Source organism: Dama dama, chromosome 2, assembly GCF_033118175.1.
Source record: "Dama dama isolate Ldn47 chromosome 2, ASM3311817v1, whole genome shotgun sequence".
In the NCBI taxonomy this organism is placed as follows: domain Eukaryota; kingdom Metazoa; phylum Chordata; class Mammalia; order Artiodactyla; family Cervidae; genus Dama; species Dama dama.
Genome location: NC_083682.1, coordinates 31,640,414 through 31,660,048, shown reverse-complemented (window position 1 = coordinate 31,660,048; position 19,635 = coordinate 31,640,414). Strand labels below are relative to the sequence as shown.

At 38.1% G+C, this 19,635-nt stretch overlaps 1 protein-coding gene across 1 annotated transcript in view; it reads left to right on the top strand.

Annotated features, from left to right (window-relative positions):
- Positions 1 to 19,635, top strand: part of LOC133068449 (glycerophosphodiester phosphodiesterase domain-containing protein 4-like) — an 81,552-nt gene that overhangs the window by 28,936 nt on the left and 32,981 nt on the right. The window contains exon 10 of the mRNA XM_061159677.1: positions 5,848 to 6,004. Within this exon, the coding sequence (XP_061015660.1) occupies positions 5,848 to 6,004 (157 nt within the window). The remainder of the gene's footprint in view (positions 1 to 5,847; positions 6,005 to 19,635) is intronic.

The following is a 19,635-nucleotide window of genomic DNA, read 5'->3' as shown; positions in this document are numbered from 1 at the left end:
TATTTTTTCTCTATGTATTTGACTGTTTTGTGAAATCATACAGTATTTATTATTTTGTGTTAAGCTCATTTCACATCAGCATGATGTCAGTATAGCTCATTTCACTTTAGCATGTCAAGACTCATCTATATTGTAGCATCTGTCAGAATTTCCTTCCTTTTAAAAGTTCTCTTAAAAAGCACATAACAAAATTTGCCATCATAACTATCTTTTAAGTGTACAATTTAGTAGTATCAAATATATTCACATTTTTTGAAACAAATCTATAGAACTTGTTCATCTTGCAAATCTGAAACTTGATACCTGTTAAATAACAATTCCACCTTTCCTTCTGCCCTCAGCCCCTGCTTACCACCATTCTACTTTTTGTTCCTATGAATCAGACTCCCTAAATAACACCCATAAGTGGAATCATACAGTATTTGTCTTTTCGTGACTATTTCTTGTTTGATTTAGCATAATGTCCTCAGATTTCAGCAGCCCACTCCAGTATTCTTGCCTGGAGAATCCCATGGACGGAGGAGCCTGGTAGGTCCACGGGATCACAAAGAGTCGGACACGACTGAGCAACTTCATTCACTCACTCCTCAGATTTCATCCATGTTGTGGCATGTGACAGGATTTCCTTCCCTTTTTAGATTGAATGATATTCCACTGTGTATATATATCACAGTTTGCTTCTTCATTTATCCTCTGATGGACGTTTGGCTTCCTTCTGCCTCTTGGCTGTTTTGAAAAATGCTGCTATGAACATTAGAGTACAAGTATATTTTCAAGAACTTGTTTTCAGTGCTTTTAAGCGTGTACCCAAGTGGAATTACTGGATCACGTGGTAAATCTATGTTTAGTTTTCTGAGGAATTGCCATGCTAGAGAAAGGGAATTTAAAAACCTGTTCATAAAATCCTTGGCAGACCTTTGTATAACCTATGTATGAAACCACACAGACACAGCACAGCAGAAGGTTTGAGAATCGGTTGGAACACTTATCTGTGTTGTAGATTGACTTCTGCAGAGCCTCTGAAAACTAAGTTGGCATTAAACCATATCTTAGGACATGTTTTCTGAACCTAGACATGTTGAATCTCTGTTAAAATAGATTTTAATGAGATTTCAAATCTCCAAATACTCAAAGTGCTCAGGATACAATCCAGAGTTTTCCATAGCAAGATCTAGAAAAAACTCAGCTTCAGTGAGAAAAGGTAATCAATAGATGTCAACAGCAGGAGAAATAGATGTTGGAATTATTTCTAAGAATTTTAAAGCAGCCATCATAAAATGTCTCCAACAAACAATAATGAACACTTGTTAGTTGAAGAAGTATAAGGTGTTAGCAGAGAAAGAGAAGTAAAGGAGAATCAAATGGAAATGAAAAATTCTTTAGACAAAAGATAATGATGTTAAAATGCACTCCTATGCATATATCAAATCATGCTGTATGTACACCTAAAAATAATACAATGCTATATGTCAGTTATATCTCAATAAAACAAGGATAAGGGAAACAGCTTGGAACATGAAGAATAAAAAAAAGCAAAGAAAAGGGTAAAAAATACGTAGGTGGCAACTGCTCTGGTGGTCCAGTGGTTAAGGAGCCACTTGCCCCTGCAGGGGACACAGTTGGATCCCTGGTCTGGGAAGATCACAGAAGATGTGGAAAACTAAGCCTGTGCACCACAACTGTTGAGCCTGCATGCTACAACTAATGAAATGCGCATGCCTAGAGCTTGTGCTCTGGGACAGCAGAATCCACCACAATGAGAAGCACGCCCACCACAAAGGAAAGTAAACCCACTCTTGAAATTAGAGGAAGCCCGTGTGCAGCAGGCAAGACCCAGCCAAGCCAAAAATAATAAACGTCTTTTTAAAAAGATAAATATTAATAGGTGATTCTTCTATACCAGAGTTTAACAATTTTGTTCAGTAGTTAAAGACAAAGTGATAATGTTGTTTGATATATGGGTCTCAGTATATTTTGAGATATTTAAGACATGTATATCATAATGGAAGGAGGTTGGGTAAAGGGACCTAAAAAGTATTCAGTTTTCTACATAATACTTGAAGTGGTAGATGGCTGACACTAGTAGAATGTGATCTTTTGGGTTGTATTTGCAGTCTTTGGGGCAACCACAAAATTATACAAAGAGTACACATTTGACCCTTAAACAACAGGAGATTGAAGTGCGCTTCAGTTCATTTCATTCACTCAGTTATATCCGACTCTTTGGACTCCATGGACTGCAGCACGCCAGGCTTCCCTGTCCATCACCAACTCCAGGAGCTTGCTCAAACTCATGTCCATCAAATCCATCTTATCGTCTGTTGTCCCCTTCTCCTCCTGCCTTCATCTTTCTCAGCATCAGGGTCTTTTCCAGTGAGTCAGTTCTTCCCATCAGGTGACCAAAGTATTGGAGTTTCAGCTTCAGCATCAGTCCTTCCAATGAATATTCAGGACTGATTTCCTTTAGGATGGACTGGCTTGACCTCCTTGCAGTCCAAGGGACTCTCAAGAGTCTTCTACAACACCACAATTGAAAAGCATAGGTTCCTTGGTGGTCACTTTCCTTATGATCCAACTGTCACATCCATAGATGACTACTGGAAAAACCATAGCTTTGACTAGGTGGACCTTTGTCAGCAAAGTGATGTCTCTGCTTTTTAATATGCGGTCTAGGTTTGTCACAGCTTTTCTTCCAAGGAGTAAGCATCTTTTAAATTCCTGGCTTCAGTCACATTCCACAGTGATTTTGAACCCAAGAAAATAAAGTCTCTCACTGTTTCCATTGTCTCCCCATCTATTTGCCATGGAGTGACGGGACCAGATGCCATGATCTTTGTTTTTTGAATGTTGAGTTTTAAGCCAACTTTTTCACTCTCCTCTTCCACTTTCATCAAGAGGCTCTTTAGTTCCTCTTTGCTTTCTGCCATAAGGGTGGTGTCATCTGCATATCTGAGATTATTGCTATTTCTCCTGGCAGTCATGATTCCAGCTTGTGTTTCATCCAGCTTGGCATTTCGCATGATGTACGCTGCATATAAGTTAAATAAACAGGGTGATAATATACAGCCTTCACACAGTCCTTCCTCAACTTGTAACCAGTTTGTTGTTCCATGTCTGGTTCTAACTTGCTTATTGACCTGCTTACAGGTTTCTCAGGAGGCAGGTAAGGTGGTACAAAATGAAGCAGGGCAAAGGCTAACAGAGCTTTGCCAAGAGAATGCACTGGTCATAGCAAACACCCTCTTCCAACAACACAAGAGACGACTCTACACATGGACATCACCAGATGGTCAATACTGAAGTCAGATTGATTATATTCTTTGCAGCCAAAGATGGAGAAGATCTATACAGTCAGCAAAAATAAGACTTGGAGCTGACTGTGGCTCAGATCATGAACTCCTTATTGCCAAATTCAGACTTAAATTGAAGAAAGTAGGGAAAACCAGTAGACCATTCAGGTATGGCCTAAATCAAATCACTTATGATTATACAGTGGAATTGACAAATAGAGTCAAGGGATTAGATCTGATAGACTGCCTGAAGAACTATGGACGGAGGTTCGTGACATTGCACAGGAGGCACTGATCAAGATCATCCCCAAGAAAACGAAATGGAAAAAGGGAAAATGACTGTCTGAGGAAGCCTTACAAATAGCTGAGAAAAGAAGAGAAGCTAAAGGCAAAGAAGAAAGGAAAGATATACCCAATTGAATGCAGAGTTGCAAAGAATAACAAGGAAAGATAAGAAAGCCTTCCTCAGTGATCAATGCAAAGAAATAGAGGAAAACAACAGAATGGGAAAGACAAGAGATCTCTTCAAGAAAGAGATACCAAGGGAACATTTCATGCAAAGATGAGCACAATAAAGGACAGAAATGGTATGGACCTACCAGAAGCAGAAGATATTAAGAAAAGGTGGCAAGAATACACAGAAGAACTATACAGAAAACATCTTCATGACCCAGATAACCATGATGGTGTGATCACTCACCTAGAGCCAGACATCCTGGATTGCAAAGTCAAGTGGGCCTTAGGAAACATCACTATGAACAAAGCTAGTGGAGGTGATGGAATTCCAGTTGAGCTGTTTATCGTAAAAGATGATGCTGTTGAAGTGCTGTACTCAATATGCCAGCAAATTTGGAAAACTCAGCAGTGGTCATAGGACTGGTAAGGGTCAGTTTTCATTCCAATCCCAAAGAAAGGCAATGACAAAGAATGTTCACACTACTGCACAATTGCATTCATCTCACACACTAGCAAAGTAATGTTCAAAATTCTCCAAGCCAGGCTTCAACAATACGTGAACCAAGAACTTCCAGATGTACAAGCTGGATTTAGAAAAGTCAGAGTAACCAGAGATCAAATTGCCAACATCCATTGGTTCATTGAAAAAGCAAGAGAGTTCCAGGAAAATATCTACTGCTTTACTGACTACACCAAAGTCTTTGTGTGGATCACAACAAACTGTCGAAAATTCTTCAAGAGATGGGAATACCAGGCCACCTTAACCTGCCTCCTGAGAAAGCTGTATGAAAGTCAAGAAGCAACAGTTAAAACTGGACATGGAACAACAGATTGGTTCCAAATAGGGAAAGGAGTAAATCAAGGCTGTATATTGTCACCCCGCTCATTTAACTTATATGCACAGTACATCATGCAAAAGGCAGAGCTGGATGAGGCACAGGCTGGAATCAAGATTGCTGGGAGAAATATCAATAACCTCAGATACACAAATGACACCACCCTTATGGCAGAAAGCAGAGACAAACTAAAGAGTCTCTTGATGAAAGTGAAAGAGGACAGTGAAAAAGTTGGCTTTAAACTCAACATTCAGAAGACTAAGGTCATGGCATCCGGTCCCATCACTTCATGGCAAATAGATGGGGAAACAGTGGAAACTCTGACAGACTTTGCTTTTTTGGGGCTCCAAAATCACTGCAGATGGTGACTGCAGCCATGAAATTAAAAGATGCTCCTTGGAAGAAAAGCTATGACCATCCTAGAGAGCATATTAAAAAACAGAGACATTACTTTGCCAACAAAGGTCCATCTAGTCAAAGCTATGGTTTTTCCAGTAGTCTTGTATGGACGTGAGAGTTGGACTATAAAGAAAGCTGAGTGCCAAAGAATTGATGTTTTTGAACTGTGGTGTTGGAGAAGACTCTTGAGAGTCCCTTGGACTGCAAGGAGATCCAACCAGTCCATCCTAAAGGAAATCAGTCCTGAATATTCATAGGAAGGACTGATGCTGAAGCTGAAACTCTAAAACTTTGGCCACCTGATGAGAAGAACTGACTCACTTGAAAAGACCCTGATGCTGGGAAAGATTGAAGGCAGGAGGAGAAGGGAATGACAGAGGATGAGATGGTTGGATGGCATCACCGACTGGATGGACATGAGTTTGAGTTAACTCCAGGAGTTTGTGATGGACAGGGAGGCCTGGCATGCTGCAGTCTGTGATGTTGCAGAGAGTCGACAGGACTGAGTGACTGAACTGAACTGGTTTGTGTGGCTCTGGGGAGCATAGGGCCTTACCTCATCCCTACCCTACTCACCTTATTCTCAGGTCATTACCTTTTTCTTCATTCTAAAAAATCCCTGGATAGGGAAGCTACACTTTCACCATAAATAATATGATATTTACAAACCTCAAAAAGAGATCCCTAGGGCAGAAAAATACTGATATCGTGTAAATTATTGGCACTTAGTCCTTTGTTGTGATATGGGAGGGAGTAAGGAACCTTAGTTAGACTTCTGACCTTGGTGCACTTTCTGAGAACCCTGTCTGCCAAGTTGACTGTATTCTGCCAATTCTCCCATTTTCCTTTTCTCCCCATGCCTGCAGTATTGATGGGGTGCCTTTTCTCATGCATGACTATGACTTGACAAGAACAACCAATATAAAGGAGGTCATGCCAAATGCCTCCAGTAGAAACCCTTCCTTCTTTGAATGGAGTTTCCTGTCGACTCTGAATGCGGGCAAGTGGTTTTCAGATGCATGGGTAAGATACATTTCCCAGGTCAAAAAACTGAATCCTTTTGTTATACATGGTCACATTCCTAGAAATAAATACACTGTGTACAGTATAATTTTGATGCCCTTGTGAGGTGGTACTACCTGAGAGAATTCGAGAACTTCATGCAAATGTATCATTTGATTTGAAAGAAGGTTATTGCTGAGGGGAGCCATGGGCAATAATGGTGGTTGGTTTCATTTATTACAGTAGAGTGGAGCGAGAAGATATGTGTGTGTGTGTGTGTGTGTGTGTGTGTGTGTGTGTGTGTGAAAGAAAGAGGGAAGGAAGGGGGAAGGGAAGGAGAGAGAGACAAAAGGAGAGGTACAGAAGAGATGGGATATACGCTGGGAAAAGAATCAGAAAAACATGAGGAGAAAACATGTTACACAGCAGTGTGTAAATAAGACAGTTTAGAATTATCCTGAATATTTTAAAGTGGGTAAAAAAGTCAAGCCTGTCTTTTTAAGATAGTTTAAGAAAAAACAACTGACATTTTCCAGGTTATCATATGTTTATAGGGAATCCATGCAACCTAGGTTTTACCAATCAGATATACTCATTTTGAGTCTTTGATTTTGACAACAAATATCTGAGCAGGCCAGACAGCAGACATTCATATTGCTAACGCCTCTGGCAGCAGAGCTACAATACTTGGGGGTCAGCTGTGGTAATAGCTCTCTTATTAGATAATTGTATAATTAAGAAAATAAATCTTCAGGTAATTTTGTTTATGTTCTAGGTGGAATGGAATTTTATTTATATTACATGTTAATCCTGAAGACTGACTTGATCCTTTTTCATGTTTAAAAAGTGACAAGTTAAGACTTAGGTAGAGAGAGCTATCCACCTCAAATTCATTCTGTTAACAAGTGTTACATAAGGGACAGCTAAATGTTGGTTTATAATGACTGTATCACCTCAGAATACTTATTCTCATATGAGTATATAGCCTACAAATGCTGTTTCCATGTGTGAAATAGTGGTAACCGTCTGATATTCCAGGTTTCAGTGTGTGTGTAAGCTCTGTATATAAATCTCATCATACATGAATAAACAGAAACATACAGACTCGAGAGGCTTCTTTAGTATAGGCTTAGTTTGCCATGTAGCAAACTTTTCTCTTGTAACTCAGCTGGTAAAGAATCCACCCACAGTGTGAGAGACCTGGGTTCAATCCCTGGGTCAGGAAGATTCCCTGGAGAAGGGAAAGGCTACCCCTGGAGAATTCCATGGATTGTATAGACCATGGTTCACAAAGAGTCGGACATGACTGAGTGACTTTCACTTTCACTAGTTTGCCATAGGTAATGTTTTAACAAACATGTATTCCAAATGAAAAGGCCGTTATTAATCTGATGTGTAATGTATGGTTTGTCAGAGTCTTATTGTTAAGTGATGGAATTGGATTTGTTGTTATAAAGTTTTGCTTATTTTATAGGATTAATAGTTTTATTTTAGCTTGTTTAGGTGGTAAGTTTACAGTGTTTAGTTTTTCGATTATTCTGGTTACTGAAGGGTATCTGAAACCTTAACTTAAATATGATTATCTAGGAGGCTTTATTTTTAGGTTTCATAGTAGAGCTTTCTTTGATTCCATGTTGTGCAGGCAGGAAGTCAAGGTGGTGTTGGCATATGATTTAAAAGATTTGGATGTTTGGATAATTTTTCACAGTAAAGAAATTGGTTTTGTTTGTGAAGGTTTTCCTGGGTGCTCTTTATTGGTTGTGTATAGTTATGGATTGATGGTGGTGGTGAGTTGATTATCATTTGTCAGTATAATTACTATTCTTGAGATACTTGTGAAAATTAAATACCTAATCTGATCTATAATGAAATAAAAATAGATACTGAAGTTCTGGGAATTATCCCTGGAAGCTCAGCTGAGTTCCTATTTTTTAGTAAAACCAACCTTTGTGTGGAACATTTTTATATCCTTTTGTGAAAGTATAAATCTCAAGATTACAGAGAAATTTATCTCATGCATAAAGATAATGAACTAGGTACAAGTTTTATTTAGCACATTAATATGGGAACAAACAGGATGACGAAACCCAGTCAAGAGAAAAGTGAGAAACCAGCGTGCAAAATTCTCAGTGCAACAAAGAAATGCTAAGAATTGCATTGCTAAGTTGGATACAAACCTAGTGTATTGTTTCAGTTAATACATTCTGTGACAATAAAACTTAATTTTAGAGTTGTCTTCTCTATGAAAACTCATTTGCATCTCTACTAGACAAAAATCCTGTCCTCTTTTATCAGTTTTCTAGAAGTCAACATCTAACTTTACATTGTAAATCAGTTCAGTTCAGTTCAATCGCTCAGTCATGTCCGACTCTTCCCAACCCCATGAACTGCAGCACGCCAAACCTGCCTGTCCATCACCAACTCCCAGAGTTTATTCAAAGTCATGTCCGTTGAGTTGGTGATGTCATCCAACCATCTCATCCTCTGTTGTCCCCTTCTCCTCCTGCCCCCAATCCCTCCCAGCATCAGGGTCTTTTCCAATGAGTCAGTTCTTTGCCTCAGGTGGCCAAAGTATTGGACACAGCAATTCAAAGAAAGGTACATTCCCATCAGATGATCTTTAGGTGTGCTTGTTTAAACAGTGTGCTACGATGATATTGGAGGGTTCAACAATGAACTTATGCTTCATTTCTAAGTTTTGAATAATTTAGGTTCCTTCTTGTGCTCATAAATAACCTCTGTAGATTATTTAGAGGAGGGTCTTGTTGTGATTTTGTGTTATTTAACCTTATTAATTTGCATCCAGTGCAGTTTAAAGGATCAGTTAATATATATAATATTTATTGTTGTATAATCAGCAAATCTTGATTCAGATTGTGTTAAATAACTATTAAGCTTAATAAATGAGGTCCTGTCTAGAGCATGTATAGGGAATCTAGAATTTCATTTTAAATAGTTCCTACTGTTCCAGACTCTTATTCTTACTATGACTTGAGAAGTTCACTTGAATCAGGTTTCACATGTATACCTACAAATGTGGACAAATTTCTCTCTCCTGTTCCTGGTAATCAGTGATCTTTCTTCCTACTATAATGCTGGGATAGAGTACAACAAGGGACACCAAACTATTTGCCTAGGAAAGCTGTAGGCTTTGATTCAAAATACCAGTTATGCATGTGTCCTTAGTGGGGACTGGTGGCTTGTTCTTTCTGATTGAATGACATGTATTCTCAAATATGGTCCTTCAGTTATGACTTTGATGACACAATCAATTTTTCCAATATCTCCCAGTGTAAAGGAGTACATATTTTCAGCTTTTGCTAAAGACTGTATTGCCATGAAACATAGTGGCTCAGTAAAAGCAAATTTTACCTGAATTCAGAGGGGTGGTGAGAACAAATTACTAAATAAAAGAATGTTTTGCACAAGTGTAACAGAAAAAATGTCAAAAGAGAATGGGTTTTCTCATACACCCATGAGGAAGTAGAATGTTTAAAAGAATACTAACAGGGAATCCCCACCTGGTGGTACAGTGGTTAGGACTCAGCACTTTCAGTGCTGAGGGCCTGGGTTCAATCCCTAGTCAGGGAACGAAGATCCCACAAGTCACACGATGTGGCCAAATATGAAGAAAGGAGTACCAACAGTTTCCAAAAGGAAAAGATGAATATGCATCATTAGATTGCCCTCATCAGTTTGTTCAATCTGCTGTAGGTAATGTCCTACTATATCTAGGGTTATCAATGTACTTCTGGGGAGTTATCTGCTCCTCTCTAAAATTTAATCTTGGAAATTCTGACTCAGTCCTCTGATCAGTTGGATTGGTATCTAATTGAGATGGCAGTGTTAGCTTATACTAGGAAAGCTGTTTCCACAAGTTTCTTCCTTGCGTATCAGTAGACAAGAGAGTATCTGTAAAGTCCTCTCAAACATGATTTTGAGGTTAACTTTTCCTATTTGTTCTGTATCTTGTAGGAAAAACCTTCAGATGAACATGGGAATAAAGCAGAAATCACATGATAATTAAAATTAATTTGATTATTATATGATAGTAAATAGCAGTGTCAGAAAGGAGAATACAGTAGCCTGTTAATAGGCTATAATGCATAACTATTTTCAAAAGATTTGGTCTGTTTCTCTTTCCCTTAAGAGTAAGAACATGTTGTGACTTCTGTCTTGGTTCAGTGGTTAAGACTTCATGCTTCCAATACAGGGGACACAGGTTCAGTCCCTGGTCAAGGAACTAAGATCCTGCATTCCACTCAGCACCCCCACCCACCCAAAAAGGAAGATCACACTATGGGCATTGAGAACCTTAACAGCTCTCCTGGTACTTCCAATCCATTTTTTATTACGTTAAAAAAACTGTCCATCTCTGAAATGTATTTCTATTATCATTTTACCTGCACAGTATTAACTAAGAATTTAAAATTTCCCTTTTTAACAACTCCTCCCATATTGAAGGCTTAATGCACAATGTTGAGCTATATATGAAGCATAGACATTTCTACTTGTAGACATGACTATTTGCAGGTGCTGGTTGTGTTCTCCTGCCTTAAACAACTAGAAAACTAAACCAAAGATCTTAAATAGTCATTCTCAGATACTGGACAACAATCCGTGCAGAACTGTGACCCATGAGAGAAGGGAATACTAGGAGAGCCTTATAATTGCCCTCGTGTTTTGCCTGGATGTACTTTCCAGGTCTTACAGCAGGAGGAAAGCATAGCTGTCTTATGGATTTGAGGAGAAAGAGATTGGATTTTTGGGAGATCAGAGTGTCTGGAATTTTGAGGGATGAAATTCAAAAGTGAGAAAGCTCTCCAGAGAAAGGCCTTTAGGAAATCTGCATGGGGTTGGCTTGAATATGTTGTTAATATCTATGAGACACAGAAATAGGGTGAAGTTCTACAAGGCTGGGCAAAGTACTAATAGGGAGCTTTTATTTGAACCATTCTAAGAACATACGGTTGTGAGAGCTGGACCGTAAAGAAGGCAGACCACCAAAGAATTGATGCCTTTGAACTATAGTGCTGGAGAAGACTCCAGCAAGGAGATCAAACCAGTCGATCTTAAGGGAGATCAACCCTGAATATTCACTGGAATGACTGATGCTGAAGCTGAAGCTCCAGTATATTGGTCATCTGATGCGAATAGATGACTCATTGGAAAAGTCCCTGATGCTCAGAAAGATTGAGGGCAGAAGAAGAGGGCGTCAAAGGACGAGATGGCTGGATGGCATCACCAATGCAATGAACATGAACTTGGGCAAACTCTGGGAGACAGTGAGGGATAGGGAGTCCTGATGTGCCGCAGTCCATGAGGTTGCAAAGAGCCAGACACAACTAGGCGATTGAACAACAACAACATCATCATCAAGAGCTCACATCCATTGCCAACATTCATTGGATCACAGAAGAAGCTAGAGAATTCCAGAAAAGCATCTAATTCTGCTTCATTAACTATGCTAAAGCCTTTGTGTGGAATAAAACAAACTGTAGAAAATTCTTAAAGAGATGGGAATATCAGACCACTTTACCTGCCTCCTGAGAAATCTGTATGCAGGTCAAGAAGCAAAACAGTTAGAACTGGCCATGGAACAATGGGCTGGTTCCAAATTGGGAAGAGAGTACATCAAGCCTGTATATTGTCACCCTGCTTGTTTAACTTACATGCAGCATCATGTGAAATGCCGGGCTGGGTGAGCATATGAAGAAGGTTGAAAATGTGGCTTAAAGCCAGGGAAAAACTACACATAAAGATCCAGAAAAAAAAAAAAAGAGCTGATAGAATTAAGAGAAAGGTAGTTTTCAAAAGCTATTCCAAGTGTGTTAGGGATTTAAAGAAAAATAATGAGAGAGACATAAGATATAAAAATAACTGAATAGAATTTCTAGAGCTGAAAGCCTATGCCATCTGAAATTCTTCCAGTATTTGTTGATAGTTTGTGTGTTTTGAGTAATGGCTCTGTATCATCAAGGTGGTTGAATGAATGGATATAGAGTTGTTCATAAGATTTTTTATTATCCTTGTAATGACTTTGGGATCAATGGTTATATTTCATTTTTAATTCCTGATTTTCATAATTTATAGTTGTCTTTCCTCCCCTGCCCTAGAGATCTGTGCATTGTATTGATCTTATTAGAGGTGCAGTATGTGGTTTTGTTGATTTCTGCTCAGATCTTTATGTTTTCTTTCTTTTGTTTGCTTTGGGTTTGATTTTAGGTTTTACGTAGTTTGCAAAAGGGTCAATTTTAGGTTACTTTAGTTATTTTTTCTTTCCATTATAAGCATTTAATACTATACATTTACCTCTAATACCACCTTAACTGTGTCATAGATTTTGATGTGTTGTATTTTAATTTTTATTTTGAAATATTTAAAAATTTCCCTTAAATTTTCTTTATTGTTATTGTTTAGTTGCTAAGTCCTGTCTGACTCTTAGGGACCCATCTACAGTAGCCCGCCAGGCTCCCCTGTCCATGGAATTTCCCAGGCAAGAATACTGAAATGAATTGCCATTTCCTTCTCCAGGAGTCTTCCTGACCCAGGGATTGAATTTACATCTCCTGCATTGGCAGGTGAATACTGCTGAACCACCAGGGAAGTCTGGCCCATGGTTTATTTAGAAATTTTCTTTTAAAATTTCCAGATGCTTTCAGATTTTCTAGTTATCCCACTATCGATTTCTAGTTTAATGCTATTCTGGTCTGATTACATATTTTGAATGTTTTCATATTTATTGAAGTTTATTTATTTTATGGTTCAGAATATGACCGGTTATATTGTTACAAATGCACATGAAAGGACTGTGTATTCTGCCATTAAATGAGTTGTAAAATAGCAAATAAAATGTGTCAGTCCGTCTTCCAATTTATTCATCCCAGCCCATAACCATAAGTTTATTTTCCACATATGTAACTCCACTTCAGTTTGGTAGATGAATTCATTTGTAGGCTTTTTATTTAACACATATAAGGAAATCCAACAAGTCCATCCTAAAGGAGATCAGTCCTGGGTGTTCAGTGGTAGGACTGATTTTGAAGCTGAAACTCCAGTACTTTGGCCACCTGATGTGAAGAGCTGACTCATTTGAAAAGACCCTGATGCTGGGAAAGATTGAGGGCAGGAGGAGAAGGGGATGACAGAGGATGAGACGGTTGGATGGCATCATCTACTCAATGGACATGGCTTTGGGTAGACTCTGGGAGTTGGTGATGGACAGGGAGGCCTGGCGCGCCACGGTTCATGGAGTCACAAAGAGTCGGACATGACTGAGAGACTGAACTGAACTGAACTGAAGCAATACCATATATTTATCTTTCTCTCTCTGGCTTACTTCCCTCAGTGTGACAGTCTCTAGGTCTGTTTCTGTTGCTGCGCCTGGCATTATTTTGTTCCATTTTGTAGCTGACTAGTATTCTGTTGTATATATGTACCACATCTTCTTATCTGTGCCTGTTTGTGGACATTTAGGTTGCTTCTGTGTGCTGAATATTGTACACAGTGCTACAATGAATACTGGGGTGAATGTGTCCTTTCAGGCCATATTTTTCCCTATATATATGCCCAGGAGTGGGATTGTTGGATCATATGGTAGCTCTATTTTCATTTTTTAAGGAACCTCCATACTGTTGTCCATAGTGGCTGTACCAGTTTACGTTCCCACCAACAGTCGAGGAGGGTGCCCTTTTCTCCACATGCTCTCCAGCATTTTTTGTTTTGTGCATTTGTTGATGATGGCCATTCTGACCAGTGTGAAGTGATACCTCATTCAGGTTTTGGTTTGCATTTCTCCATTAATTAGTGATGCTGAGCATCTTTTCATGTGCTTTTTAACAATCCACATGTCTTTGGAGAGATGTCTGTTTAGATCTGCCACCCATTTTCTGATTGGGTTGTTTGTTCTTTTGATATGGAACTGCATGTGCTGTTTGTATATTTTGGAGATAAATACCGTGTTGGTTGCTTCATTTGTAAATATTTTCTTTTTCTGAGGGTTTTCTTTTCATTTTGTTTGTGCTTTTCTGTGCAAAACTTTTAAGTTTAATTAGGCCCCTTTTGCTTATTTTTGTGTTTACTTTCATTATTCTAGGAGGTGGATCAGAAAAGATCTTGCTGGGACTTCTCTGGCAGTCCAGTGGTTAAGACTGTGCAAGCCATTTACTTGCCCTTGTGGCTCAGCTGGTAAAGAATCTGCCTGCAATGTGGGAGACCTGGGTTTGATCCCTGGGTTGGGAAGATCCTTTGGAGAGGGAAAGGCTACCCACTCCAGTATTCTGGCCTGGAGAACCCATGGACTGTGTAGTCCATGGGATCGCAGAGAGTTGATCAAGACTGAGCGACTTTCACTTCACTTCTTCACTTCATGTTTAATAATAGATGTAAATTTCTTTTTAGTGATATCTTTAGAGCTAGCATAAATCATCTTGCTTTTTAAAGGTGCACTTTTGGGAGCCTTTCACATTGTTAAAAACTTTGGTGACTTCATCATTCACCGTTACTCCAGAAGCCATAGTGCCTGTGGCTGAGGCTGTGGTGGAGGCTCCCAGAAATCATGTTAATTTTGTTTAGTTGGTTGGTTTTTGATAATTTTTCATGATTCATAATCTCTCATTATGTTACGTCTCTTCCTTAGCCAATATCGGCCCAAAAGTTGGTTTGGGTTTTTCCATAAGATGTTGCGCAAAACCTGAACGAAGTTTTTGCCCAACCTTATATCATGGCCTAGATCAGGAGCTGACAAACTTCAGCCTACTGTCTAAATTCAGCCCAGCGGCTGTTCTGTGTGGCCTGAGAGCTGTGTATGGTCTTTGAATTTTTAAATCACTGGAGAAAATCAGAAGAATTATGTTTCATGATGTGTACAGCTCAAAAAAACTCAAGTTTTTAGTGTCAGTAAATAAATTTTTATTGAAACACAGCCATGCTTATTCACTTATGAATTGTCTGTGGTTATTTCTGCACTGTAATAGTTCAGTAGTTGAGACAGACCTGTGTCTCACACAAAGGAAAAAAATGTTTGACACTTGTCTCTTGACACGTAAGTTTGCTGAACCCTGGATAAGGAACTGTTTGTGTTTTATAGAACTAAATTTCTCCTTAGAAGATTTGTGAATAGAATTATAAATTCAATCTTAGAATTTCAATGTGGATTACTGCATAGAGTTAAGATCTTGGTTTAAGACTTAAGGAATGGTAGGATGACCCTTCAGTAAAACCTGAAACTTAACTTTCCAGGCCAATTGTTGATTTTGGCCTGATCAGGGAAGTGTTGATGATCTTGATAAGCTAGGTTAAGGACACAAAGAAAGTAAATATAGAACCAGAGAGAGTACATTTGGATATAACTGGTTAATAACTCACAAATACTGAATGAATTTATATCCTCCAACTGTCTGAGTTTGGAGTTTTTTTTTAAAAATAAATGAAATATATTGGTTGGACTAAAATGAGGTATAATTAATCCTTGTTATGTTAAGCCTGCCATTATAGTTGGGTTAGATCTTCCTTAAATTCAGCACTAGGAAGATTTTAGGCAAAAGTTATCAACACAGATAATGTGAGCTCTTACAGGTTTGACTCTAATTATTCCTGCTCTTTTCCTCTCAGGAATTCTGCTGCCATGACCATTTATTTACTTTTTGAATCAATATACTAGTGTCCATACTGATAGTCAAATAATATTCAGTACAATTTTCTGCAACTCCTGATACTAATTTTTCTGTGGTGCTTTTATTCTGGCTATTCTTTTGCCAAGAAGATTCCTAGCATAAAAATTTTAGGAACGGGCTGCAGAGAACAAAGAGGTGTTGTGACAGTGGTCTCAAAGTAAAAGTTATAGGTTGGTTCATGGGAAAGGACTTAATATTGTTAAAAATTCCCACCATTTGAGTGGTTTTAAGCACTAAGCAATCTGATTTTCTACCATAGTGGGATGAATAGTAAAGGTAGTGGCACTTGTTTGAATAAAAAATGATATTGCTGTTTATATTTTTGGCTAGTTCTCCTCAGGATTACCTGTTGAGTGGCAGTGTTTCCTTCTAAATGGAGTCATTGAGAAGACATTGCATAATTGTCCTTTTTAAAAAGAAATGGAGTATAATTGACTTAGAATATTATATTAGCTTCAGATGGACGACATAGTGATTTGATATTTTTATGCTTTACAAAATGATCACAATAAGTCTGTTTACCCTCTCACCATAAAAATTATTACAATATTATTGACTATATTCCCTATGCTTTATAATTTTCTTATTATCATTTATCTTATAACTGGAAGTTTGTACCTCTGAATCTCACCTATTTTATTCATCCTCCCTTCCCTCTGGCAACTACTAGTTTATTCTCTACATCTGTGATACTGTTTGATTTTGTTATGTTCGCATGTTTTGGTTTTTAGATTCCATATAAAAATGAAACTTCAAGCTTTGGAAATAGCTTGAGAAGGACAGATGTTAACTCTTTTCTAAAGATTAGGTATAATCCACCTGTTAAACTGGCTGGCTGGAGCTGGAGTATTGTTGTTGGGAATTTTAGGTTATCAGTTTCATTACGAGCAATTGTATTGTTCATGCTTTCTATTTCTTCCATATTCAGTCTTGAGAGATTGTACCTTACTAAGAATTTATTTATTTCTTATAGGTTGTCCATTTTATTGGCATATTTTTATTTGCAGTTATCTCTTACAATCCTTTGTATTTCTGTGGTGTCAGTTGTAGCTCCTCTTTCATTTCTAATTTTATTTATTTGGGTCCTTCATCACTTTTCTTGTTGAGTCTGGCTAAAGTTTTATGAATTTTGTTTATCTTTTCAAAGAACCAGCCCTTAGGCTTGTTGATCTATCATTTAGTTGTTTTAGTCTCCATTTTGTATCTTTCTGCTTTGATCCTCATTATATCTTTCGTTGACTAACACTGGATTTTTTTTTTTTCACTTTGTACTTTCCTTTAGGTGCATATTTTCAGATTTTCTTTTTTACCTGAGGTAGACTTGTATCATTGTAGACATCCCTCTTAGAATTGCCTTTTCTGCATCCAGTAGATTTTTGGATCTCGGGGTTTCCATTTGTCTCCAGCTATTTTTAAAATTTTGTCTTTCTGACCTGTTGGTCACTCGTTGACTGTCCAATAGCATATTGTTTAGCCTCCATGTGTTTGTGTTTTTATTTTTATTTTTTTTGTGTGTGTTTGTGTTTTTAAAATTAATTTTTATCAGAGTATAGTTGCTTTACCCTGTTGTGTTTCTAATGTATAGCAAAGTGAATCAGCTATATGTATACATATATCCCTTCTTGTTTGGATTTCCTTCCCATTTGTCACCATAGAGCACTGAATGGGGTTCCCTTAGCTATACAGTAGGTTCTCCTTAGTTGTATATTTTATACATAGTACCAATAGTGTGTATATGTCAATCCCAACTTCCCAATTCATCCCACACATCCCCTTTTTCCCCTTGGTGTTCAAACATTTGTTCTCCACATCTGTATCTCTATTTCTGCTTTGTAAATAAAACAATTATACCATTTTTATATTCCACATATATGCTAATGTTAACATATGATATTTGTTTTTCTCTTTCTGACTGACTTTTTCTCTGTGACCATCTAGATACATCTACATCTCTACAAATGATACAATTTTGTTCCTTTTTACAGCTGAGTAATATTCCATTGTATATAGGTATCCTATCTTCTTTATCCATTTTTCTGTTGAGCGACAATAGAGGACCCTTGGACTGGAGAGTCTTATGTGGGGCCCAGACCCCATGATTCTGGGGAGAATATTCTGCAGTTGTGATTATCCTTCCTTTTGTGGATTGCCTCCCTCACATATGGGTCTTAACTGTATAACGTCTCTAGATTCCTTTTTTATGTCTGTAATTGTGGAAATGTTCTCTACTAGCTTTTTTAAATTTATTTTTGGCTGTGCTGGATCTTCACTGTTGTGTTCTGGCTTTCTCTAGTTGCAGTGAATGGGAGCTACTGTACCTCGTGGTATACACGCGTCCCCTTGTCAGGGCTCCTTTTGTTGCTGAGCAGAGCCTCTAGGTGCACAAGCTTCTGAAGTTGCAGCACTCAGGCTTCAGTGGTTGTGGCACAGGGGCTCCTTGTTGTGGCTTGTGGGCCCTAGAGCATGGGCTCCAGTAGTTGTGACACACAGTCTTAGTTGCCCCACGGCATGTGGAATCTTTCTGGACTAGGGATCGAATCCATGTCTTCTGCATCGACAAGTGGGTTTCTATCCACTGTACCACCAGGGAAGTCCTCTACAAGTCTTTAGGTTGTTCTCATAGATACTTGTTCTGCCAGTGGTTGTAGTTCTGGTGTGTTCATGGGAGAAGGAGAATGGAGGTTTTTTCTGCTCTGCCATACTGGCCACAACTCTAATTGTCCTGTTTCTTAACAAATTGATAAGTTGGATCATCCAGCAGCCCTTCTACTTATAATTTCTCTAAGCACAGACATGGAGAACTGAAAACCATTTAATACTGTTTTTTACTTGAGAAACAAGGTGTTTTGTGGAGAATTTGTCTTCATTTATAGCTTGTTACTTACTAGAGCCTTTTAAAAATGTTCAGTCATATGCTAGAGATAGTCTAAACTGGCTTTGTCCCATTCCAGTATATTTTTATGAGTATTTTAAGGTGAGGCCTGATTTACCTAAGCTATTAGATTACCAATATTACTACTTAAAACTACTGGAATCTAGTTTTAAGCCAGCCTGTTAATCTTGATAGTCTTTGCTATTTCAATTTTTTTGTTCAAGTTGTCCTTAAGGAAAAGGCTTCATGAATATCCTTGTATAATAGATTTCCTATTCCCTTTACCATTTGGGGGCATTTTAGAAATTAAGCACAAATGATTTATTTAAATCCATTTTTGATCTTTCTCATCCAGCTTTTTCCACCATTTTCCCCACATGAAGGTCTAGCAGTTAAGTGAATCATTTAGTGTAGAACTGGTAGAGTCTAAGGAAATCTTGAGTTATGAAGCAAATTCCTATGTTTGTGAGGATTAAGAAAAGACTTATTGACTCAGCTCAGATCTCGACCATGGTTTTAATTCAACACTGATTATCTGCCTTGTTGGTATTATGAAATATGATTCTTTCTTTCTTGAGAAAAAAGTGAGAAAGGGCAGCTTTCTTAGGGTATTATGGGAGCAAGAAGAAATACAGAGGGTAGAAGAAGAATGAAGATTAAGTTGTGTTGAGACAAAGGAAGGCTACTTTATAGTCTTGAGAAAATGTGAGGTAGCTACTGCTTCCTTCTGAAAGATAGCCATCCATCACCGACTTTACCAAGTGATCTAAAATTGGCAAATAATGGTAAAAGTAGCCATCTACTAAGTTTAATATAGACTGTATATATATATATGGACTGAGGTGTAAGATAAAATGCTGTGTCTTAAAAAAAAAACTGACAGTTCCCGCTGTGAGAAAGTTACACTGAGTAGAAGTAGAAAAGTGAGGGGACTGTTGTGAATTGTGCAGTATTCTGTGTACCAGGCATTCTGCTAGACCCAGAAAATATTTTACTGTGTTTAACTATCAAAATAATCATGAGAAATACATAGATTATTCCTCCCCTTTCCCATTTTATAGTTTGAACAATAAAGACTTTGAGACTATAAGTGGTTTTACCAAGGT